The sequence below is a fragment of the Myotis brandtii genome, unplaced genomic scaffold, assembly GCF_000412655.1.
Source record: "Myotis brandtii unplaced genomic scaffold, ASM41265v1 scaffold297, whole genome shotgun sequence".
Classification (NCBI taxonomy): domain Eukaryota; kingdom Metazoa; phylum Chordata; class Mammalia; order Chiroptera; family Vespertilionidae; genus Myotis; species Myotis brandtii.
Window position 1 is genome coordinate 41250 of NW_005361351.1, and position 24623 is coordinate 65872.

General features: G+C 51.5%; 1 protein-coding gene across 6 annotated transcripts in view; it reads right to left on the minus strand.

Annotated features, from left to right (window-relative positions):
- Window positions 1–1088: 1088 nt before the first annotated feature.
- PFKFB3 (6-phosphofructo-2-kinase/fructose-2,6-biphosphatase 3) overlaps window positions 1089–24623 on the minus strand; it is an 84293-nt gene continuing 60758 nt past the window's right edge. The window contains exons 3-18 of one of the 6 annotated variants that reach the window (XM_014542287.1): window positions 18843–18968; window positions 17770–17866; window positions 17028–17094; window positions 16374–16448; window positions 15988–16044; window positions 13471–13595; window positions 12794–13001; window positions 12277–12423; window positions 12021–12125; window positions 10557–10686; window positions 9864–9926; window positions 9675–9739; window positions 7506–7679; window positions 5919–5941; window positions 3778–3830; window positions 1089–2339 (exon numbers count right to left, since the gene is read on the minus strand). In XM_014542287.1, the coding sequence (XP_014397773.1) occupies window positions 3788–3830; window positions 5919–5941; window positions 7506–7679; window positions 9675–9739; window positions 9864–9926; window positions 10557–10686; window positions 12021–12125; window positions 12277–12423; window positions 12794–13001; window positions 13471–13595; window positions 15988–16044; window positions 16374–16448; window positions 17028–17094; window positions 17770–17866; window positions 18843–18968 (1505 nt within the window). In that variant the 3' untranslated portion in view covers window positions 1089–2339; window positions 3778–3787. Of the gene's footprint in view, window positions 4963–5918; window positions 5942–7505; window positions 7680–9674; window positions 9740–9863; window positions 9927–10556; window positions 10687–12020; window positions 12126–12276; window positions 12424–12793; window positions 13002–13470; window positions 13596–15987; window positions 16045–16373; window positions 16449–17027; window positions 17095–17769; window positions 17867–18842; window positions 18969–24623 lie in introns of all 6 variants that reach the window. The other 5 variants (XM_014542289.1, XM_014542286.1, XM_014542284.1 and 2 more) reach the window with 5 other exon arrangements.

Consider the following 24623-nt stretch of genomic DNA (forward strand, 5'->3'; position numbering starts at 1 on the left):
AAAACAAATATGCAAAGTTAAAAAAATTGGTCCCAGATATTTTTTTGGGGGGGTGAGGGGGAGTGAGAGGCAATAAAGTAACAAGTGCTCCGTGCCTGCAGCTCCCATACACCCTCCATCCAACACCTCCTCAGAGGTGACCTCAGCAGCATTCTGCTCCTCCCAAGGGTCCCTCCCCATCCATATTCATGCCTATGCCCCACCCAGGCCCTTACAACTATGTTCTGTGGGAGGCAAAGCCTCATTTGTCTGTACCTACTTCAGGCTGTCAGAGGCGAGGGGTGTGCACCTTCATGCAGCCCCACTCAAATCGGCTGTAAGAGTCAAAAACCAGAGCTAGCTCTGACAACCAGGAAGAGAATTCCAGAAAGTGGGACACAGTGACGTCTTCCTCAAGAGCAGAACCACAGGCCCCTCTGCCTAAATATACGACCACCCTACAAGCACACACTCGTGTCAACTGGACACAAGATAGTGAGAAAGAGGGAAAATAACCCATCTTCAGTGGTACAGAATGTTACATACAGATCCTCTCAGGCACACTGCCAAGTAAGGGGCAGGGGTTGAGTGATTTGGTGTGACAACCTCCAATTTTATTGTATGGTATCTGAAGCATGTTCCACTTCCCAAGTAATCCCAATCAGAGAAACGTACACTCTCTAAAAGCTCCTCTCAAGTAAAAATAGCTGTTCTCTCCACTTCCCACTCCCTCTGTCTCAGCCTGCCCACGCCTGCTCTCAGCTAGCTCACAGGCCAAGCAGGGTGAGGATGTCAGGCTCAAAAGCAGAGGGCAGGAAAGGAACATGACCTTTGGCACCAGCTTTTAGAAAGATCCTCAAAGGTCATTTGGACAAAAGCTGTCTCCAAACCGTTTCTTCTGGACTTCAGGACACCCTCTACTTGGAGGCAACAAGGAGATAGAAACTACAGGTATTTAGAATCACATGTTCCCCAATTCCTGCTTGAAATAGCCCCCCCAAAAAATGTCACAGGTGCCACTAAGGCAAGAGAGGACATTGCCCACGGAACCCACACCGTGCTCCATGAGCCGACTCCTGCGGGAGGCCATGAACATAGCCTCCCACACCATGCTCCATGAAAACGTGCGGGAATGAGCCGACTCCTGCGGGAGGCCATGAACATAGCCTCTTGGAGGAAGTGGCCCAGAGTGAGGCCTGGCTTGGGCCACTGTCCCCACCTGGGAAGCATAGGAAGTGACGAATGTCCTGAAGGAAGGAGGCTGGATCCTTGTTCTTCTCCATGCTGTCTCCCGGGGGCTGTCTTGCAATGATCTGAGCGCTTGCTCCCAGCCGTTTACTGGGGTTCCTCTGTGCCCCCCATCTCATGGGAATGCCTGACTCCCCACATTCTTCAAGAGCTCTAGCCCCCAGGGGCACAAAACCCAAACATCTAAATTCCTGAAGGGAAGGTTTGATGTTCAGGTCACATGTTCTGCCAGAAAAATTTCAAAGCAAAGCAGCCCCAGGGAAGCCATGTCGCACTCAGGTGCCTCTGATCTGGGCCTGCGGCAGAGGGACCACGCAGCTCCCGGGAAGGGTGAGGCCCCGGTGCCATTTCCTCTTGCCAACACCGCCAGACTGTCCAACATCTTCAGCGGCTGAGCACAGACCTGGGACGGTGTGTGGACATGGAGAGGGTCACTGCTTAGCTGATGAGCGAGTCCAGCTCAGGGACTTCTGTCTGCACCTCCAGACTGGCTCTCTGGCCGGCTCTACCCCAGCAACTCGTCTTTTCTTCACAGGTCAACATCCCAGGCAAAGATGCCCCAACAAGCCTTATGAAAGTTTTCTACGTCCCTGAACTGTCAGCAACTGGGACCTAGGCCCCTTTAATGTTAGGATTCTGAGACCAATGTCATTTTCCCAGCTGGGAACATTCTAGGCCAAGGTCACAGACATGAAACAAAAAAACAGCACGAGGTGCCCAATGTCCGTCCCCTCCTCGGGGCCTTCTCTCACCTCCTCCACGGCTCATTGTCCTCACCAAGTCTTATGAAGGGTCCGTGAGGCCACACAGCCTGGACAGTGGGGAGAGCATGGGATGGGGGTGGCCACAGAAGCATAGATTCTGTGCACACACAGGAAAGGCGTGCTGGGGTCTTGGCCGCCCAGGTGCTGTTGGGAGCAGAAGTTCACTTTGACCAGCAGACCCCTCTTGTACGCCGCCCAGCCCTTTCCGGGAGAAGCCGTTGGCATGGTCGGCCTCGGGTGGAGGGAAGAGCCCTACCTAAGCTGCAGGAATGGAAATGGAATGGAACCGATGGGTCTGCCTCAGTGTGTCTGGGAGGAGTCGACGCTGCTCTGGTAGCCATTCATGTTCTGTTTTCAGGAGAAAAAGGGTGGGGAAGGGGAATTATTACTGTTGACTAGGTTTCCAAAGCAAAAGACTAAAACCATGCAATTGAGACTTCAACCTCCCTCCCCCCAAACAAAAAACACAATCCCGGGAGAACATTAGTAACCAAACTGGTGGCAGTTGCCCAGGGAGGCCCCAGGAACATGTGGAGGTGAAGGCCAGGGTCACACAGGAGAAGGGCCTCATGGCAGAGGAAGGAGAAGAGGGACAGCAGGCAGCTCCGTAGGTCAGAGCTGTCCTGGGGAGCAATGGGGCCAGCACGTAGAAGACGCTCCTCAGCTCAGCCCTTGAGAGCCGCGGGGCTGCCCCTGCCCCTGCCCCAGGAAGTCTTGTTGGCCACGACAGGCAGATGCTCCAGGAGGCCCTCTAGAAAAGCATACGGACTCTCCTCCCCACTCGGCTCAAGCAGGGCCGCACACCTCAGCCCCTGGGATCCAGATCCTAGGAACACAAGCTCGGCAGCTGGAGCACAGGTGCCTCGAGCGGGCTGGGCGTGGGCATTGTCACTAAGGCTCTCTTCCCGTTCTCATAAAAGTAATCCCAGCCAGAAGCCTCACCTGTAAGAAGCTGGCCAGTACCAAACCACACCCCCCCCCCCCAAATGTTTTTCTATCAGCTGGGGATGAATGATGGCTGCCACTGCACAGCAGCGGGTCTCTTTAACCTCTTTAATTTACCCACCAAAAAGGGAGACTCTTTTTAAAAAGTGTTCTCTCCCATCCTGAGTGTCTACGCCAAGACTGTCTTATAGGACAGGGGTACAGAGTGGAACCCAGAGAGACAAGTATGCAAGGATCACCTGGGCCCACTCCCTTCCCTGCAGAACCAAGGGCCCTGGTGCAGGAATCCCGACAGAAGAGAAGCCCAGGCTGGGAGCACTGAAGGCCAGATCTGAGCCTGCTCTCAGCTGGACTCAGGATCCCAGGTGACTGGACCTCCAACTACAGTACATCAGACAGTCTCTGTGAAGTGGGTGTCTGTTGGGGAACACTCTGAAGCCTCGAAACCAGAGAGGACCCAGTCAACTTGTAGGGTCAGAGCGAGGTGCTGCCCAGCTGCCTCCAACCCGCCCTCACACATGTCAAGCCTGACTCCGAGCACCCACAAATGATGGCGACGGGACAATGACACAGGAGGCCGCAGGCACAGGCATTGTCAAACCATTCACTCATGGTGTCCCTGGCTCAGGACACATGGAGGGAAAGGAGGAAGTGAGAGAGGGGACCTCAGGACAAGGGTGCTGCTCTTAAAAAAATCATGAGTTCTCTGGCATGGGGTGTATGAGTCACACACTTCACAATGGCCAGTCTTCACACAGACCGAGGCGCCCTGCCAGGCAGAGATGCCATGACTCAGAGAGATGCGGAGGGGACCGAGAGGGGCATGCACCGAGCCATTTACCTTTCCAAGGTTAGTAAGGAGAAAACTTTGAGAAAATGTGACAGACAGTTCGTCTTTCAAGCATAGTGGGGCAAAGGAAGAAACATGTTGGAAAAAAAAAAACAAAATACATCTTTAGTAGCATTTTGTTGTTAGTGTGCATTTGAAATTTCAAAGTCAAGGATGCATGGTGAATGGCTGGCCCCAAGCACAGGAAACAGCCCCCAGGACTGGACTGGAGGACACCACACTGGCTGGGCCGCCATGCTCGCTTTGTTGGGAAACCACATTTACGGGCATCCTCCAACCACAGCCCTTAAGATCCCAGGGGTTCCCCCACTCCCCAACCTCTTGATGCTCCTGCTGTTCATGAGAAGAAATGCCACTGGCCTGTGCAGAGGGAACAGGGGGGCATCAAAATGCAGAGTGGAGTGCAAGCCAGAGAGCTGGACGTCCCCACCAAGGCACAGGGCACCATCTCTCCCACCATAATGTGCTACATTATCAAAACACCTCGCAATGTTCCTAACTCCATTTCACAGATGAGGAGGTTGGAGCCCTAGAATGACACCACCTTGCCCAGAGTTCCAAATTGAGAGGGTAGTAGAACCAAGATCCAAACCCGGTTCAGTGTGACTCTAACAATACATTTTGGGAACTACAGCTGGGCTGGGCTGAGTGCTGAAATCCCAGAGTGAATGCAGGTGTGAAGGGTCCAGAGAACTGGAAGGAATCTAGCCAAAGGTGCTGTTAGCCTTAGAGATGGGCAAGTTCAAGCTTAGTATGTAGGGGACGTGCCCAAATGGCCCCCTCCAGCAGGAAGATTTCTTTCCTGGCAGTTCCAGGCCATGAGTCAAAAGAAACAGGAGATGCACAGATGCATGGGGCAGTGGCTCCTAAAGCCTGAATTTCATGGACACGCCCATATTAAGTAAACACACCTCAGCCATGGGAAACAGCTGCATGGGAGAGGCTGCAAGAGCTAAAAGGGAAATCAAACAGCGCCAGGCAGTGCCCCACAGGCGGCAAACGTCAGGTGCCCAAGGCAGGGGCAGGGGAACAGTATCTTGACTGTTCCCAGAAACCAGCCCAGAGAAAGCAGCCAGCCTCAGGACAGGGAGGTCTGATCAAGTCCTGGTTCTGCCACTCACCGGCTGACCTGGGCCCTCGTCTGCTAAACGGGGATAGCAACTGCCCTCAGACATCCTGGGGTTAAGGATCAAAGACAAGAGATTATGTGCAAGCAGTACAGGTGGTGCCGCCTAATCTAAGCGCCCAACAACTCCTGTTTTCCCAGAGCAAGCCGAGCTTTTAAGCTTATCAGGCTGACCTCCTAAAGGCCTTTGGCTCCCGCATGAATCGGTGGAGGGGCCCTAATCAGCAAAAGGGACCACGGGTAGGTGCGCTTGAGGGGTTGGAGAGGGTGATATTTCGGGTGGCTGTTCTGAAACTACAATATAAAGGCCTCGGTTCCTTCTGTAGTTGGGGCCCACCGGAGCACTGGAAATGCTCTAGCTAACACAACCAGAACGTTCTGCAGAGAGCTCTGGCTGTAGGAAAGGGGAAGCCAAATGGGTCTGACTCGAAAGCTGGCCCCAATCCTGAACATGACTATTAAGGCTGAGCAGGTTCCCATACAGGACAACCTGATTCAAAACAACGGTTTCCAATCAGACCGCTCCAAAGTGTGGGGGTCCTGGAGCCCCAAGGGTGGGGGGTGGGGGGTGGGAGTCCCTGCCAGGACAAGAGGGAGAGGCTGCAGCGCCACTTTCTGTTTTGCAGATTAGGCTCTGGGTAAATGTTCCCCTAGGAATGAAAGGGCTCTCCTAAGGGAGACACAGAATTTTAAAAAACAGTAGCAGGCAGAAGACTTAGCTCACCACCAAAATCTGACGCCAAGGGGGACAAATGAGATTTAGCACTAACAGTAACCCAGGATGCCGAGAGGGAGTGACGCAGAAAACAGCTGGGCCGTAATTACTTTTGCGTCTTGTGCTACAAATTCATGAATCCCTCCTCTCCCTCCTTCAGTGCCCATCTTGCCTCCTTCATATTTCACAAAAACTGTCGTTAACCTCAACATTTTAACAGACAGGAGGCCAAACTGGCAAGCAAGGAGAAAGAGGTGCTAGCAGCAAAATCATACAGAGAAAAATACTTACAAACAGGCTTTCCCTAGCAAAGGCTGCAGAGAGAAAAGGTTGAGAGAGAGGTCAGTAGAGGGACAGGGTACAAGGCCCAGGTCGTGTGAAATCAGGATTCCTCTGCTGGGACCCCCAGCCTGGCCCAGCTTCCAGACTCCCTGAGGATTCAGCTCAGCAACCCCGAAGGACTGTCCTGCCAAAGTTGGGAGAGCCCCAGCTATGCATCCTCCGTGACCGGGGATAGTGCAGTCCCACACACCCACCGCTGAACCCAGCCCAGGCCAGTCCCTGCAAGTGTCAGTGACAGGAGCCTCTAAACTTCCAACTGTGGCCCCAGTTTACACCAAAACAATGTCATAGATGTGCCACGTAGAACTTCAGTTCGAAAACAATAAAAAAAAAAAAAAAACCCTCAAATTTTAGACCTAAAAGGAATATTAATTAGATATGCCCAAGTCCTACCCCCTCATTTGGAAAGATAAGGAGATTGAAGGCCAGGGAGGGATGTAACCTGACAATAAAATCCTACAGTTAGTGCCAGGGGCAGATACTGTGCTTGATGCTCAGCACTTATTCCCTCTTTGATCTGCTATGGCAGTTGGCATTACTCCCCTATTCTCCAGATGAGAAAACCGAGGCCTGAAGAGGTTCAATGACCTGCCCAAGACTGCACAGCACTTGTCCCCACATCCCATTTCCAGACACCACAGGATTTAAATGAGCTTCAGGCAAAATGCAGGGAGAGTACAGGCCTTAGCACCGAACTCAGACAAATCCAATTCAAAGTTAGCCGTGACTTATTTGTAAGAGATAGGCCTGGTGGGTGGAGGTGGGGGAAGACCCTGGGTGGGACCCAAATTTGTGCCCAGAGATTTCTATGTGTCACAGAATCTTGGCTGTCATTTCTAAAAACAAATCTTAATTTGTTCGCCCAGTAGCGGAGATCTTTCAGCCTTTAATCTTTACAGGGAATAAAGTGAAGTCTAGTTGGTTTTTTGCTTTTGGTTTTTTCGCTACCTGCCAAAGTAACTGCTGTGAGAAAGTGGCTGTTTCCAGACCATCCAGCCCTGGGAGTTAGGCTGCCCAGGTGCCCACTGGACCATGTGGGTTCCGGCTAAGGACATTATCCGAGGGCCCCCTTTGACTACTGCTTTTCCACCATGGGAAGCCACGGTGAGAAAGGAAGGAGAAATACTCAGCCATGGGCCTGGGACAGAAAAGACGTCCTCAGGCCATGCAGAAGCCAACGGCCCAGACTGCATGGAGACTTCCAACCTAGGGGCTGCCTTCCACGCTGCTTTGCAAAACCTATCCACGAACATGAGGACGCAGACACCACCATTTCTCCTGTTCTGCCCGGTTCTGCCCGGCTCTGCCCAGTGAAGGGAACCTCCTCAGAAGGCAGGTATGCACGCTCACAGCCATGGTCAGGAAGGACCAGACGGGACCTCCAGGATGTTACAAACTTCAGACGCTATCCCGTGTTCTTCCCCTCCCCCACCCACATGCAGGCCTGGGTCTGAGGCTATGGTGGTACCCAAGGGCAGTCTCTCCATCCAGACAGGAGACACGACAGCCAGGAAGGAAAAGGGGGGGGTCACGCACTTGTCCAGGCAGCTGCGCGGGCACCTCCGGGGGCAGGCAGTTGGGCAGGGCAGCGGAGGTAGAGGCCACATGCTCCTCAAAGCTGTTGATGCGAGGCTTTTTGGTGGGCTCGGGGCTGGCTAGTGGGGTGACACTATTGCGTCTCATGAGTGGGTTAGGTCCCTTCTTTGCGTCCTAAGCGAGACAAAGACAAAAGAGAGAAGGCGACAGTTACACGGAGAAGGGGGGTAAATAAGCCAAAAAAAAAAAAAAACCAATCAAAACACGTTTTTCTGCTTCTGGAGTTTTACTGACAGGACAAGACCGACCAAGGTGAACGGCCCTGGGACACGGGTTGCCATTCTGTCTTGCATCTCGCAGTCGACAAGAGATGATCTTCTCCTGAGGCCCTTTTCCGGATCATCCCAAGACACCCACCCACACAAGCTCGACGTTCACAAAGCAGGCGAGGGGAGAACAGCAGGACCAATTCTGACAGTCATTCAGTTACAGTGGACAACGAGGTGGGAGAGAAGAACCTTGCTGCCAGCCTCCAAGGAGGGGCGTGGAGGGAAGAGAGGCCTGGGTGTGAGCTCGGGGAAGGGGACAGGACAGCAGGAGGACAGGAAGGCAGGAGGGAGGTGTCGGTGCTGATGCCCCCGTACTGACCGCAAGCCAAGATCTGCAGAGCAGGCATAGAACTGCTCCTGCATCCAGCCTACCCCCAGCTCAGGACAGGAAAGGCGGGTTCCAAAGCCAGCCAGGAGACACGAGACCGGAGGGAGGCAGAAACAGCCAGCCAGAGCCAAACACTAGCCTTCTGACCAAGTGACAATGCGATTGGAGCGATCCCCGTGGCCTGTCACTGTAGCTTGTGACCTGGGAGCCTGCATTGGAGTCTGTCTCCACCAAGGACCTGCCCCGGTTCTGCACAGTGTTCAGGGACCATCAGAGCCCTGTGCAGCCAAACCCCGAAGCTGGGAGTCCGGCTGGGAGGCTGCTCCGCACGGAGCCAGAGGAGATGCAGCACCCGCCACCCACAGATGTCCAGAGAGGGGGGGTCACAGAGCCAGGGGATGCTGCCCTCCTGCGTTTCAGTCAACCAGCCAGGCAACTGCCGGTGGAAGCCAGGGTTTTAATGCCAAAATCTTCTGGTCAAGCTCCCAGGGAACAGGAAAGTCCCCTGCACAGACGGGCATGTCATACTCGGTGTACAGGAAAGTGTGGGACTGATGCTGGCCAAGCACCACATTTCGGCAGTCGGTACAAAGTAAATTCCAACTTTCTTCCATGACATACATGTGGGCAGAGAGTGGCTCTGCCCTGGGGAGAGCCCGCCAGGCCGACCACCAGATCGCAGACCTCCCAGAGGACGATCGAATACCACCAGGCTCTGGTGTCTCCTGGAAAACTTTCCACCCACCATCCCTCCTGTCCCTAATTTCCAAATCATACGTTTCTCCACCCGGCCAGCGTGGCTCAGTGGTTGAGTGTCAACCTATGAACCAGCAGGTCACGGTTGGATTCCCGGTCAGGGCACATGCCCAGGTTGCAGGCTCGGTCCCCAGTGTCGGGCATGCAGGAGGCAGCTGATCAGTGATTCTCGAATCATTGATGTTTCTATCTCTCTCTCCCTCTCCCTTCCACTCTGAAATCAATAAAAACATGTTTTTTAAAAAAATTGTATGTTTCTCCAGTCCCACTTCCCTTTTCACTATTACCCTTTCCTGGTAATTCAGTACCTACGCACGAAGAGGTGACCGTTTTAACCAGTGGCTCTGGAAACTGAAAGCAGTTTTAGCTGCCTCAGAGGAAAAGGCAACAATATCTGTGCTGTGGTTACAGTGAAAGAGCAGAATGTGTCTCCCTCGTTACTACTCGCTTCTCGGGTCAAGGAGAAACGGGGGAAGAAAGCATGGAAAGAGAAAGAACGAAGACGGCAAGAAGCCACAAGAAAGACAGGGCAGGAGCGCACAGATGCTGATAAAAGGAAGAGGAGAAAGTCACCCAGGCCCTTCTGGTTCCAACAAACTACCTCCGTAAGAACCGAGATTTCCTTCAGCGTTTACAGGCAACACCATACTGGGGACTTCCCAAGAGCTCACACGTATGGGTCCCGCCCCTGGACAGTCCTCGGGATGGAGGACAGGAAGGGGTGCTAAAGGGTGGAGGCTCGGAGCTTCCACTCACCTCTGACCTCTCCCGGTGTGTGTTCACGGACTCCACATTCAGGTAGATGGATTCTACACGGCAGCCTGGCCGGGGGAGAGAGCAGCTCATGGTGAAAGGGGACAAGCCGCTTGCAGCCCCGCAGCCACCAGGAGCCACCATCCCAGGGCGGCAGGGCTCACGCGGCACGGCCTGCGTCACCACACTCACCGTAAGCGACTGGCGTCAGCTTCAGGACGGTGTGAAGGGGGCATCTCAGGTAAGGCATTTCCTCTGAAAAGATGAGAAAGGGCCCCATGATCAGACACGAGACTTGGGGATGGACATTCCCAGGCCCCCAGCAAGAGCTCGGCCAGGTCAGACCCTCAGCGGCATCTCCCCGGCCCCACCCTCACACAGGCCCTCCCTGAAGGCAGAGGGCCCGAGAAAAGACACCTAGCCCAAAGAACAAAATCAGAGCAAACCCCACACCCGCTCTCACAGAATGAGTTATAGTTAAAAATAAAAATAAAAAAGTGTGTCAGGATTCAGGTGAACCTCTGGCTGACTCAGACTTAAATTTTTCAGGTAGAGTTTTCTGGGCTGTTTGTTCAATAGAGGGGGGGCTGCAGAGACGAGCTGGCCCCTCCCCACCTGGCCCAAAGCCGCTAAGAGAGTGGACGAGGGCTTTCAGAGGCTGTGAATGAAGCTGTTGGCCCACCATGCCTCACGTCCTGCTATGACGGTTCCCAGGGGCTGGTCTGAGGGCCCTCAGAAGCACAACAGCAACCTGCGCAGGTCGGGTAAGGCAGGACCAGGTCCGCTGCTACCCCAAACTCAGAGGCCATTTTCCCCTTCTCCTTTCAAGATGGCAGCCAGCTCCCAGCCCCCCTCTCCCCTAGGACGCTTTGGGGGATGCGGCACCTGCACTCTTATCCAGGAAGTAGGCCAGCAGGCAGCGCAGGACAGCCTGGTGGCAGATCACCAGCACATTCTCCTGCCGCTCCAGCTCCATGATCACTGGCTCCAGGCGCTGGACCAGGTCCTGGTAGGACTGCAAGACAGAGGGACAGAGGGAGAGGCGCTGTGCTGGAGCTGCACACACAGGAAGGCGAGAGCTGGGCCACCTTGGCCCCCCTCACTATGAACTAGAGGACGAAAGATCGATCAGTAACACCCTGGCGTGTCTTAGTGCTGCTGCCTATGGGCCCTGGGAACCCACCTCAGCGGGCTCCCTCGGAAAGGGAAATCGCCCGTGTGCTGCTGAGGATGTGGAGAGGCGATCCTGAGAGGACACCGGCCTGCACCCTCCCTCTCTCACCGCTCCTTCCCTTTCCTGACCCTCTGCACGGGCAGTGAGGACTGAAGTCCGACACACGCTGCAGCGTGGATGGACCTCAAAAACGGTATACAAAGTGACAGGAGCCAGACACCCAAGTCCGCATATTGTACAATCCCACTTATATAAAATGCCCAGAACAGGCAACTCCACAGGAAGCAGATCCGTGGCTGCCAGGAGCTGGAGGTAGGAGAATGGAGACTGACCGCTAACAGGTTCGGGTTTCTTTTTGGAGTGATGGAATATTCTAGACCTAGTGGTGATGGTTGCTTGGTATTGTGAATATACTAAAAATCACTGGAATACATACTTAAAAATGGTTAAAACAGTGAGTTTTATATTATGTAAATTTTATGTCAATAAAAATAAGTTGAAAAAGGCCTCTCTGCTGTCCCCCTTCCTTCTCTTACTAACCAGGTCCCAGGAACGAGGGCCAGGGTGACACAAAAGGACAGCACCTTGGGCTATGGGGAAACTGAGATGACAGGCCCCAGACGGGCAGGGCTCCCGCTCGGTGTCGTGTCACCTGCCGTAGACGCCCAGAGCACCACCTGCTTCCCAGACTCTCTGACCAGGGCTCTAAGCAGCTGCTCAGTCGGCCTAAGTGAGCTATGTACACAGCCTTTGGGGACTGCCCGCATCAGGGCCAATTCAGTCAGCGCAGTGATGCGATGGCGTGTCTGCATCTCGCCTGCGGTCAAGGGGAGAACCCTCGCACCGAGGGAATAATCACCCACCACTGCTGTTCCTTCCTGCACTTGTGTGTGTCGTTAGAGAAACACGTCTCTCACTGTTGCTCATGGTACTTCCCTTGGAGCTGTTTACAGGTTCAGTGCAGGAAAACCCAACTCAAAAGTGCCAGGAACAAGCATCAGAACAACACGTGGGTCACTGTGCACAGTAACGGTCCGTTGGGGTGCCCAGCGGCCCTCTCTCGGGCTAGCCCAACACCGCGGCCCCAGAAGGACCGTCGTGAGCTCCTCCAGGCACAGCACACAGCAGCTACAACTGACCACTGGAGGAAGGGGCAGCTGTGCCAGCACACGTACCTCCCCAGTGGGGTACCGGTAGTAGTACTTGTCCTGCTCGCGCAGAGCGTACTCCTCAGGGTAGGTGTCCTTGATCTCCTCGTAGGTCATCTCCTCGCAGACACCCTGGAGAAAACACCCCGGTCACCTTGAGTTGGTCAACACAGCCCGTGTGGTCTGAAAGGGCTCTCAGGATTTCCAGCAGATTTGGCAAGAAGAGGCTTCCTGGCCGTCTCGCTCCTGCCCCCCGACAGGCATAGCCAGACCAGGAACTCACAGCATCGATTTCGTTGAGCGCTTTCCACTGTTCATAGGGAAGCTGAAGGGCTTCTGCCGTCTGGATGGTGCTCTTCAGCTGGCTGGCCCACACCTTGAGGTCCTTCAGGTTCTGCTCCTCCACAAATTTGCTCAGGGCGTTGGCAAACTGAGGGCAGGGACGAGAGGGACACACACTGGACTCCAGGCTCCTGTGCCCCCTGGACAGGCAGTGCAGGGCTTGTTCCCTGCACTGGGGACGGTCACTTGGTTGTCATTAGGATGGTGAGGAGGAGACAGACAGCAACTGAGGAGCCACCCCCACACACTCTCCTCACAGCCCTGGAGATGTTCCCTTCTCATCCACACAAACACAGGCACACACATACATACAGAGATGCATACACACATACACACACACATAAATGGAGACATATACACGCATAGACACAGACACACACACACAGAGACACACACGTATACAGACACACTCACACCCCACCCCTCAGCCCCTTACCTTCCCCCTGTTCCCTTCTTACCTTCCTGCCCCTGACGGACAGGCCTGAGTCCCCTCCGATCTTCCCCTGGAGGTTGTGCTCGCTCTCTCCGTGCCGACACAGGTAGATGGTGCGGGGCTGCACGTGGATGTTCATCAGGTAGTACACAATTCGGCTCTGAATGTGGTCCTGAACTCTGTTCACCAAGAACCGCCGGCCCACGTCGATCACCTTGATCAAGGACAGGTCCCTGCAGAGGAAGGCGACCAGCAGGTCAGAACCCGCTCCCCTCATCAGTGCAGCATCCGGCTGGGGTCAAGGGCAGAGGTTGGCCCCAACAGAACCACACCGTCTGGCTGTATGTTCCTGGAGGGCACAGTCTGCATCTATGTGATCTAACAGTGTGAGTTTGTAACTCACACAGCAGAGTGTGTGGTCGAGAGGCTGACGGCCTCCCAGAAGAGGGGGAGAGAAAAGCAAAAGAAGGGAAAGAAAGGAGAGGCTGTGTCAAAGGGCCCAGCAAGACTGGGCTGGATATTCACTTCCCGCACTTCTACATCGTTAGTGTCTGAAGCAGTTACACTGGACATGCAGTGAAGGATTTTCTTCAAAAGATATTTTACAAGACAGTTCCTGAAAGTATCCAGGAGCAATTGCATTGTGGGAACTTAAAAGCTCTAAAGTCGGTGATTCAGAGAGGATCCCCTCCGAAGAACTACCTGTCACATTTGTCGGGGTCGAGGGGCTGATAGCTGGCTTCATAGCAGTTAATTCTCTTCATGAAGTCCTCCATGGCCTCTGCTGAGTTGCAGTCTTTGTAATCCGGGCTGGAGATTTTCACTTCCTGTAACACCACAAAGAGGCAGCTCATGAATCATGGTGGAGGCTTTCTGCTTAGCTGAAGCAGGATTTGGGGAAAGCACAGACAGCCTTGGAATAATGATGATCCGAACCAGTGTTTAAGGGAAGAAGGAAATACACTGGTGCTGAGTCATAACCCGACAATTACGCGTGGAGGGCACCACGGTAGACAAAGGATCACTGACTGGATGGACAGAGACAGGGGACCCCCGAGGGGTCTAATGAACACCTCTGAATCGGCCACGATTCGGGATCAACCCAGTAAGCATGTCACCTTCAGCATCCCAGCCCTCAATAACTGAGCTCCATGTAAGCACCTGTGACATTCTCCACACCAAGAACAGACTTTCGGTTAGCAAAGCTGCATCCGGTGATGCTGCAATGGCCCTGGCCCTGGGTGGCAGGCAGGATGCTTCCTCCACTGCCCGTAGACAGGCAGCAACCAGACCATGGCTAGCACTTTTCTAACTCAGGCCCAGTCCCTTCCAAGGTTCGCTCTTATGGGAAGGAGATGGAGGAGAACCAACTCTCGAGCCTGCCATCTCCTCCTCTACGTGAACAATAGATCTGAGCAACCTGGCAGATTGTAGGGAAAACTCTGAATTTTTTAATGCATGTGTCCTTTTCCTCAACAACTACCACAGCCACAAAAGAGAGGCAGCTACTCTTTCAACATCCAAGTCCAGTGGGGAGTTGGTGTTTCATGGTGCAGAGCTTCAATCTGAGAAGACAAAAAAGTTCTAGAGCTCAATGGTGGTGGTTGCACAATCGTGTGACTATGCTGAAGGCCATGGAACTGATCCCTTAAAAACAAATCTTTTCTCCCAGCACAGCCACCCACACAAAGAGGAGAGTTAAGCCGCAAAGTCGCTTTGAGGCTTAATCAGAGAAAGAGGCTTCTGATCACGGGGGTCGGGGCGAGTGACTCCTGGCCACACACATGGTGACAGCTGGTCACCGGGAAGTGACTTTGCAGCGACTCTGTCCTTTCCTACCAAGTGGAGCTGGTAGAACCAAGCCAAAGAAATACAGCAAAACCCTTTGTTTAGATTACAACAATTTCTGTTTCCTCGTCCTCTGAGCCTCTTCCGCTGAAACCACTCTGGACTGATTTTCCACAACTTGAATAGCCCTTCCTGAACTATGAAGTCACTTCTTAGAAATGCGTGTAAATATTCCCACTGCCTTGGACAGTGGTTCTCAATCTTCCTAATGCGGAGACCCTTTAATACAGTTCCTCAACCATAAAATTATTTTCATTGCTACTTCATAACTGTAATTTTGCTACTGTTATGAATCGTAATGTAAACATCTGATATGCAGGATGTATTTTCATTGTTACAATTGAACATAATTTAAAGCATAGTGATTAATCACAAAAACAATATGTAATTATATATGTGTTTTCCGATGGTCTTAGGCGACCCCTGTGAAAGGGTCTTACAATTGAACATAATTACAACATAGTGATTAATCACAAAAACACTATGTAATTATATATGTGTTTTCCGATGGTCTTAGGTGACCCCTGTGAAAGGGTCGTTTGACCCCCAAAGGGGTCACGACCCACAGGTTGAGAACCGCGGGCCTTGGAGAAAAGGCCCAATACCAGAAGCTCATGAGCATTCAACACCCTTTTAAAGGTGCACACTTATATGTAGTGATACCACACCATGCCCTGCGGCAATACCAGATGTGTAGCTATGTCTTATTCTGATGTATTTAAGCTAGATGGAAAATTATCTAGAAGGTGACTTGTGGTAAAGTCTTCCCAGTAACTGTTTCTATTTACAATATACTGTTATCAAGTGATACAATTTAAGAATTAATCAAATTAAGCTGCCAATTACCCTCAGTTTATCCGGGCAACCTTCTCTTGGCACAGGGAGAGGAGGAGGGTATGTTGTAGATTCACCAGCAGGAAGATAGTTTGACTACTCCCAAGCTTGCCAAACTAGGAATTCTGCCTTTAGTCCATTGAGTCCTATGGCTGTTGTCAATTCACAACCACTTACCTGCCTGGAGGGGTGATCGCCCCTTGCCCCAAGCAACCCCGTCACCACCCAGCCACCAAGCTACTGCCACCCACAGAAACTGTTCCCGGACCCTGCCTTACCGCCCATGTGCCACAATAAGTGCCTTCTGCAGACTGTCTGAAAGGGCGTGGATAAAGCCAGGCCAGATCGAAGAACATGCTTCTATGTTAAATGCCACTCTGCACTTCTGACCTCCCTGGATCCCACCTCCCAGACAAAATCAACAACAAGCTGTGAGAGGCAGCTTGTTCTCAGAGTCTAGATACTTCTCTGGGCCTGACCTGGTTCCCTGCTTTTCTCAGACTCCGCCACTAGAGCGGGGGCCCTGTGTTGTCTTACCCTAATGTTGGAGGCCACAACTGTAGGGTCATCGCACACTGACTCGATGAAAAACACCTGGAAAGAAGAGAGACAGAAATGTTAGGAAGCAATAAATGTGGTAACGCAAAGGGCCAGCTTTGGTATCACTGTAATGCCATCACCGTGTGTGAGGAGGAATGACACCACTCACAAATCTCAAAACAAAAAAGTCCTGCCCCAATGGAAAGATGCCTCCCCCTACCCCACCAGCCATAGTAACCCTAAGAGCCAGCTCCAGGAGGGCCCTATCTACATGTAGCAAAACCAGGGCAGCAGGAGCTGAAGGACCAAGTATAAAGCAGCTGATTCCTGAGGGTTTTCCTTTCTCCTGAGCACTCCAGGGCAAGACAAGACGTTTGACTCACCTTGAAATCATTTTCTTTGGCAAAATTAAGGATCATGTGTCTCCTCTCTCTAGTAGTATTGGTGGCATCGAAAACCTGGTAGAGAACAAGAAGGATAGTGAAGAGAACCCAAGTTTGAGTTTTAACAGTATTCACCAAGTCACCAAGGAGATCGGGCCTGACACATCTAGGTAGAAGCCAAAAAATGTGGTTCCCGGAGAAACTGCGCCCTGCCCCTCAGCCCTCCCTTCTCTCCCCTCTCCCACAAACTCCAGCTCTCAGGGAGGGGAGTGGAGGGGTGGGCACAACCCTTAAAGCAAACAAATAACAGTAACCTGCAGGGAAGGTGCATATGGAAGGGACACTGGCTCCGTGGTTGCAGCCACCCCAGGTCCAGCCTGCCTTGGAGGGTGGTGCAGAGAGCACACAGAGGAGGGGTGAGCAGAGCACACAGATGGCTCTGCCCCTGAGTCCGCCCGATACCCACCTTCCTGGGTCCCTGTGCTACTCTAGCCACCTGCTTCCCTCAACTCTCAGGACAGAGGCACTCGTCCCTATTTGAGGTGTCCCCACAATGGCTCTTGGTAATGGCTCGGGCTGTGTCTACATTTCACTCTCTCCAGGGCACCATCCCACTCCAGGGCTGGAGATAGAGCCAGCATACTCCCGACTTACTGAAATTTGGCCCCCTTCCTTCGTCAGGTAACTTTTGACGTCTCTCAAGGCAGCGAGGGCACACTGCCTGCAACACGGAGAAAGAGAACACACATCAGAGCCTGCCCATCCGAGCAGTGACTGGCGATCCTACTGCTGAACTGCCCAGGCTGGACAGGACTGCCAGGCACACACCCCGCAGGCCCAGAGGCTCCCACCATAGCTGCACAGAGGGCTGCCATTACCGTCTGGAAGTGGTGCTCATGGTGGCTGCACACTGAAACCTCCTGGGAGCTTTTAAGAAACCTATGCCCAGGTCTGGCCTATAGATCCTCACCAAACTGGTCTGGGGTAGGCCTGGCATTGGGGTCGTTCTAAGCTCCCTGGTGATTCTAAAGTGTAGCCAGGGTTGGACACCACTGCACTTGGGTTTCATGATCACCTTGGGCTTAAAAAAAACAACACCACCACCCTTTTCGGTATAAACAGCTGATTTTCCATGAAAACAATTTTGTTCATTCTTAATAATGAAACATTGTTCTCGAGCTGGATTAGAGCATCCGGAGCAGATAAAAGCAGCAAGCCTCAGAGCGGCCAGGAAACTCCTCTTAGTACACACGGAGGTGGGGCCAGATCTGATGGTCACCTACAGAGAGCCACCCTACAGGCCAGCTTCCTCTTTCTCTTACCAAGCCTGGCTTTCAAAAGCAAAGCAAACCAAAACCCAAAGCCTCCTGCGGCAGCTCAGCAGCTCGGGCCTTACTTTCGGACTCTCATGGCCTCCTCGTTGTCAGGGCGGAAGAAGTTGTAGGAGCTGTAGTGCTTCACGGCCTCCCGGCGGTACTCTCCAACGTTGAACACTGCAGAGGGAACAGAGAGGTCACTCAGCTGGCCCCCAGGAAGAAGGGGCCACTCACAGCTGGGAACACTCTCCAAAAAGGGAAGCCAAGCCAACACACACACACACACACACACACACACGCCAACTTGAATAAGATCCCGGTAAGATGTGGAAACCAGAAAGTGAACTGCCTTGTCCAGTGCAATCACTGACCTAGAAGGCAGCCCAGCTTCCCCCAGACCAAACATGGCTCAGAGCCACCTGCTTTTCCACAGGTTGTCGCCTCCAGCCCAGCCTCCAGTCCAGCCTCATGAGGTCAGGGGCTGGAGACTGAGGCTGTGAGAATAGGTGGCAGCCATACATCTAATGAAAACAGGCAATGATTTCTGCCGATGGTGCCCAGGAGAGAGCGGGCTTGCGCACCACGGCCGGGTCCAAATCAGCCACTCTTCTGCAGACGCGGCAGCCTGCGCCCATAGGAAGCACTGAGTATTTACTGGGCACTTACTATGTGACGTACTGTGCTGGGCCCAGCGGGGGACAGCAAATGTAAAAGTTAGTCCCTGTTCTTAAGACATTTCCCACACAGTTGAGAAACCAGGCAAAGATTCATCACAATATCGTCAATCGTATGAAGCACTTTATGACCGTCAGTGGTGAATATCACGGGAATTTAAAGGAAAAAGATCAGCATAGACTTCGGTGGCCAGAGAAGGCTTCTTGGAGGCCAGGGCTGAGCTAGGCAGGATTCGGGGCAGAGGGACTAACAGAGCGGCCAGTCAGAAAAGATCTCAACACGAAGTAAGGGAGTGTAAACAGCATGGTGGGACACAGCCACAAAAAGTCCCCCCATTATAGGGAGAGATCAAGCCAAGACAGTCTTGCGTGGTGAGTCCCAGCAGCTAGAGATGGGGCAGTGGGCAGGGGGGGGGTGGGGCTTGGTGAGCAGGATGGCCACATGCAGAGTGACTATCAGCCTTGGGACATGGCCTCACCTTTCGTGGGGACACCAATCCAGTTGAGGTATCGAGTCAGCTTCTTGGATATGTAGGTCTTACCCCGGGCAGGGAGGCCTACCATGACAATCACTGTTGGGGAGTTGGTCAGCTTCGGCCCACAGGCTGGAAAGAGAAACAAAGAAAAGTGCATGGATGAAGCAGTGCTCAAAGGATGGACACAAAGTCCTGTGCCCCACAGCAAACTTAACAATTCCACAGAAATTCTTATTTCATTCCCACCTTAAAGCGATGGGCATTATACAATCCAACGGGTCCAGCGCCCCCTGGTGGCTAGAGCCCTTTAGTCACACCTTGCAGTCCATCTTGTTTTCAGGTGATGAATGACAGGAACCTTAATTCCCAGCCTGATACCAGAGCCCTAAAGCCAGCTGAGAAGCCGGCTACTAACCCCAGAGTAGAAGGCACTCCTGGGAGTGTAAGAAAGGCACTCCACCCCACCAACACTAACTAGGACAAGGTCAACAGGTTCCAAATGCAGTATATAAATTGAGGTGGCAGGTAGGAGTGGAACATGAGCGAGTGGGGCTTCTACAGCTGAAATACAGAGAGGCCAATCATCAGTTTCCCAAACTTCACACAGTAGGTCTGGATGACCTTCCTTAAAAAACTGTTTTTAAAGAAGACAAGTAAGAGTTTATCAAATGAAAGTAGGTCAGGGACCCAGAATGCAGTCCCACCCCCATCAAGAGTGACAGATAAATTCCTCTGTCCTTGAGGCTCGCCTGCCCTTTTCTGCCAAGTTCTGACTGATGCCGGGGCTCTGCTTAAGAAATGGCAGGTCAAGCCCTGGCCGGGTAAGTCAGTTGGTTAGAGCATCATCCCCATATGCTAAAGTTTCGTGTTCGATCTCCGGTCAGGGCGCGTACCAGAATCAACCACCAATGAATACATAAACAATGAGCAAGAAATTGATGTTTTTCTCTTTCTCTCTCCCCCTCTCTGAAATCAATAAATAAAAATAAAAAGGAAATGCTGGTAACAGAGTCCCAGATGCTCCAGGTCACAGCGCCTTGGCAGAGTCCCGGGAAACCCAAAAGTTCTTGCCTTGTGAATCTCCTCTGGCTTCGCTGCTTAACTACTGTCCCATGTTCCTCAGAATCTCAATAAGACAAAACACCAGGGAGAGAGGTTTTTCACTGTGTTTTAAGAAAGCAGCCAAAGAAAAAAAAAAAGAGGCATCCCAAAGAGCCCTACTCTAAACATTTCACGCACAGTATTTCCTTGGCTGGCGTCTTGCCCCTGAGACTCTCAGGCAACTCCAGTATCCTGGTGATGAGTACACGTGAGCCGGGGGCTGCCAACTGGGAGCAAGACTGGCCATCTGCCCACTCCCAGCCCGGCAGCTGCCTGGAGCTCACTGGCTGCCACAGTCAGCCCAGCTCTCCTCATCAGCCATGCAGCACTGCTTCCCAGGCACCGGCTACAAGGGTGCAGGCAAAGGTATTCAGGCTGCACCCCAAATCTAGGCCACGGTCAAATTTAGACAGGGACTCTGTTTCTTTATAATAGACGAGTGCCAGATGGGCGGGAGGAGAGAAAGCCACCAGGCCACTGACAAGCACAGGCTTGAAGGAAGAACGCCTCCTCTTAAGCTGGATGTGCCCCCACACAGACCCACACTCGGCCTGGTGACCAAACTGAGGTCAGATGTCCAAACGCCCACTACAGGTCTAGGACCTGTCCCCTGGACCTATAGGCTAGGGGCAAGGAGGAAGCAAGCATAATACACAGGGGCTGTTTCTTTCATGGTTTTGACCATCAGTTACCTCCATGCAGAGTGAGGAGGAGGAGGAGGAAGAAAGGCCATCAGGAGGCCAGGACACATTCGGGAGCCACAAAAGCTCAGGCCAACATTCCTCAGATCCCAGTGGCCATGAACAAACAAGTGCCTAGAAATTTCCCTGCCCAGCGTGATCACATGAGTAGAGGAAAGAAGCACAAAAGGGCTTTCTTGAATCCCAAGGGACAAGCAGAGAAGGGTGACAGGCTCCCCAAAAACCAACGGGAACATAAGACACACCCTACTCTATGCACTGTGGCAGCTGTAGGTGATACATGAGGGAAGTGTTCTCACGTGTGCTCCAAAACAATACTTACTGTACTCATCCTTCCCCCAAGCCATTGGTTTTTCCCTGGTCTTATCTGATGCCCCCACAAAGCTACTGCTCCCAAGAGCATCCAAACATGCAGAGACAGATGGACACACCACACACACACACAATCTCTGAGCTGTGCACATGTATGAAATACTTTTGTTGGACTCATGCCAAGGAAGTGAAGACAGATATCGACTGATTTATCAAATTGGAGATTAGTTCTACTATCCACTAATCATACAAATGGACTCCAAATCTCCTCTGGCAGTAGATGCTTTGGCAGGAAAAAAACACAAAGACATGGCAGAGTAAATATCCTAAGCTAAAAAATCAGGTTAAATCTCCAATCTAAATAAACCATCAGTCCTTTATTTGGCAAAGCAGAAATCGTTCTTCCTATTCCTTTGGCTTGTTGTATAAGATTCAAAGGAGCTGGAAGGGGGACTGCCAAAGGTGGCCACAGCTGTCCCTGGGCCCAGGTGCTCCGGGGTCGCAAATAGAACAGGAAAACTTAACTAAACCTTTGGGTCTTAATCTCCATCATCCCTCCCTACTTCTTATTTTTTTAACAGTTTACTTAATGCTCACCAGAGGGTATGTTTTTAGTGATTTTTTTTTTTTGAGAGAGAGAGAGAGAGAGAGAGAGAGAAACATCAATGTGTTGACTCCATACATGCCCCAACCGGGGATCAAACCGTTTTTAGTGATTTTTTTTTTTTTTGGGAGAGAGAGAGAGAAAAATCAATGTGTTGACTCCATACATGCCCCAACCGGGGATCAAACCCACAACTTAGACATATGCCCTGACTGGGACATATGCCCTACTCAGGTCCATATACTACAACCCTCTGATGTACGGAACCGAGTAGCCAATCCTGAAAATGGTCAGCCAGAAGGACAGAGGCTGCAATTCCATACCAGCCCTACAACCAGGTTAATCTGATAATATGCTAACATACTCTCTATTAACTTCTCTGATAATATATAACCCACTAACTAAGCAGGTAGTTGACAGCTGTCCTCACCCACTATACTTACACCCACAACTCATGCTCAGAATATAAAATCAACCACTGGAAGACACTTTGCTATTGCTCCCATTCCTCCTACAAATCTTCTCCCCAGAAACCCTCCAAAATGCTAACCTTAAAAAGATGCCTAAGTCATTGTCTTCTCTTCTACAAATGGGTAAGTTATTGCTTCAATGACAAGTCCAAGGGGAACAAATAGAAGGGGCTGTTTGCGTGCAGCCTTGACCAGTGTTGCTAAGTGGTAAGAGCATTGGCACTTCCGCCCCACTACAAACCTCTGCACCGAAGGATTGTGGGTTCGATTGCAGGTCAAGGGTACATGCTTTAGTTGCAGGTTGGATCCCAGGCACTGATCGGGGCACATGCAGAAGGCAACCGATTGATATGTCTGTCTCACATCTCTCTCTCTCTCTCTCTCTCTCTCTTTCTCTCTGCCCCCTCCCTCCTTTCCACTCTTTCTAAAAATCAATGGAAAAAATATCCTCGGGTGAGGATTAACAAAAGAAAAGACAGACGCATGCAGAGGGGGTCAGTCCCCAGCACTACCTGATGGAGTTGATCATTGTGTGTTTACAGTAACCACTGAAACATACTCCCACCAGGCAAGGGCACACCAAACTCTGTACAGAAAGATCTGCTGTGACCCTGCAGTTACACCATCACCTAGGAAGGGCTCTCTGGGAAAATGACTGCATACACTTGGCCCTAGGAGAATGAAATGCAGGCTCAGAAAATGATAGCGAACACTTAACTATTGTCTACTAGACATAAACGCTCTCTGGGATCACATTAGCCCAAAGAGTCTGCTTTAGTTGATGTTTAAAACCAACATCTAAGTGAGCAAGCCCCAGGGGCTTGGCGGGAGCGGGGGCGAGGGGGAGGGGGGCGAGAACCCGGCTGAACCAACCCTTTTTCAAAAGCTATTGTGTACTATTTGATGAATACCATATTAATTCATTACTTTGCATGCATATTTTAACACATGCCTAACTAATCTTTGTCCAATGAATGGCCCTCCCAACCCTACATCGGCTCTGCCAAGGACACTGAGGGACAGGGCAGTTTTAGTGAATCATTTGACAACCTTGGGAGGCCATACAATACCATAGTGGCTCAGAGGGCAAGGCCTGGAGTCAAATAAAGTTCAGAGCCAGTTCCCACTGCTTCCTTGGACTTTGAACAAGTTCCTTGATCTCTCACTGTCTTAGTTTCTTTTTCTAAGTGAAATGGAGGGATGCTTCATAAAGTTTCTTGGGAGGATTAACTACAACGTAATACATGGGAAATGCTTTCTTAAGCCGCCTATGTCAACATCAACCTTTACAGCTTTCATCAACCCAGATGAGGAAACTAAGACCCACAAGTGAGGAGAGGGCCCACCGTACAAGTACTAAGAGACAGGTTGGGGCTCACAAAGTCTCTCTCACCTGAAATTCCTTAAGTGCTCTTTCCTAAATTAGTGGTTCTCCACCAGTGGCTGAACCTACAGCACTCTTAAAAAAATAGGATGCAGCCCAGACAGTGTGGCTCAGTGGTTGAGCATTGACCTATGAACCAGAAGATCACGGTTAAAGTCCCCATCAGGGCACATGCCCAGGTTGCAGGCTCCATCCCCAGTGGGGGGTGTGCAGGAGGCAGCCAATCAATGATTCTTTCTCATCATTGATGTTTCTATCTCTTCCTCTCCCTTCCGCTCTGAAATCAATAAAAATATATTAAAAACAAAACAGGATGCCCAGGCCTCCCCTGTGGCAATTCTGACTTGGTTTAAAGTATCATATGGAATATCCCAAGAAACTAGAAACACCAATCAGAAAGGATATATGCACCCCTATGTTCATAGCAGCACAATTCACCATAGCTAAGATTTGGAAACAGTCTAAGTGCCCATCAGCAGATGAATGGATTAGAAAACTGTGGTACATCTACACAATGGAATACTATGCTGCGGTAAAAAAGAAGGAATTCTTACCATTTGCAACAGCATGGATGGAACTGGAGAGCATTATGCTAAGGCAGTGGTCAGCAAACTGCGGCCCCTTGAGTGTGGCTCTTCCACAAAATACCACGTGCGGGCAGCACGTACAGTGCGATTGAAACTTCGTGGCCACACTCAAGGGGCCAAAGAGCCGCATGTGGCTCATGAGCCGCAGTTTGCCAACCACTGTGCTAAGGGAAATAAGCCAGTCAAAGAAAGATAAATATCACATGATCTCACTCATTTATGGAATATAAGGAACATAAACTGATGAACAAAAACAGATCCAGAGACAGAGGAGCACCAATGAGACCGTCAAACCTCAGAGGGAAGGTAGGGGAGGGTGGAGGTAAGGGGGAAAGATCAACCAAAGGACTTGTATGCATGCATATAAGACTAACCAATAGCCGAAACCGGTTTGGCTCAGTGGATAGAGCGTCGGCCTGCGGACTGAAGGGTCCCAGGTTCGATTCCGGTCAAGGGCATGTACCTGGGTTTCGGGCACATCCCCAGTGGGAGATGTGCAGGAGGCAGCTGATCGATGTTTCTCTCCCATCGATGTTTCTAACTATCTATCTCTCTCCCTTTCTCTCTGTAAAAAAATCAATAAAATATATTTAAAAAAAAAAAAAGACTAACCAATAGACACAGA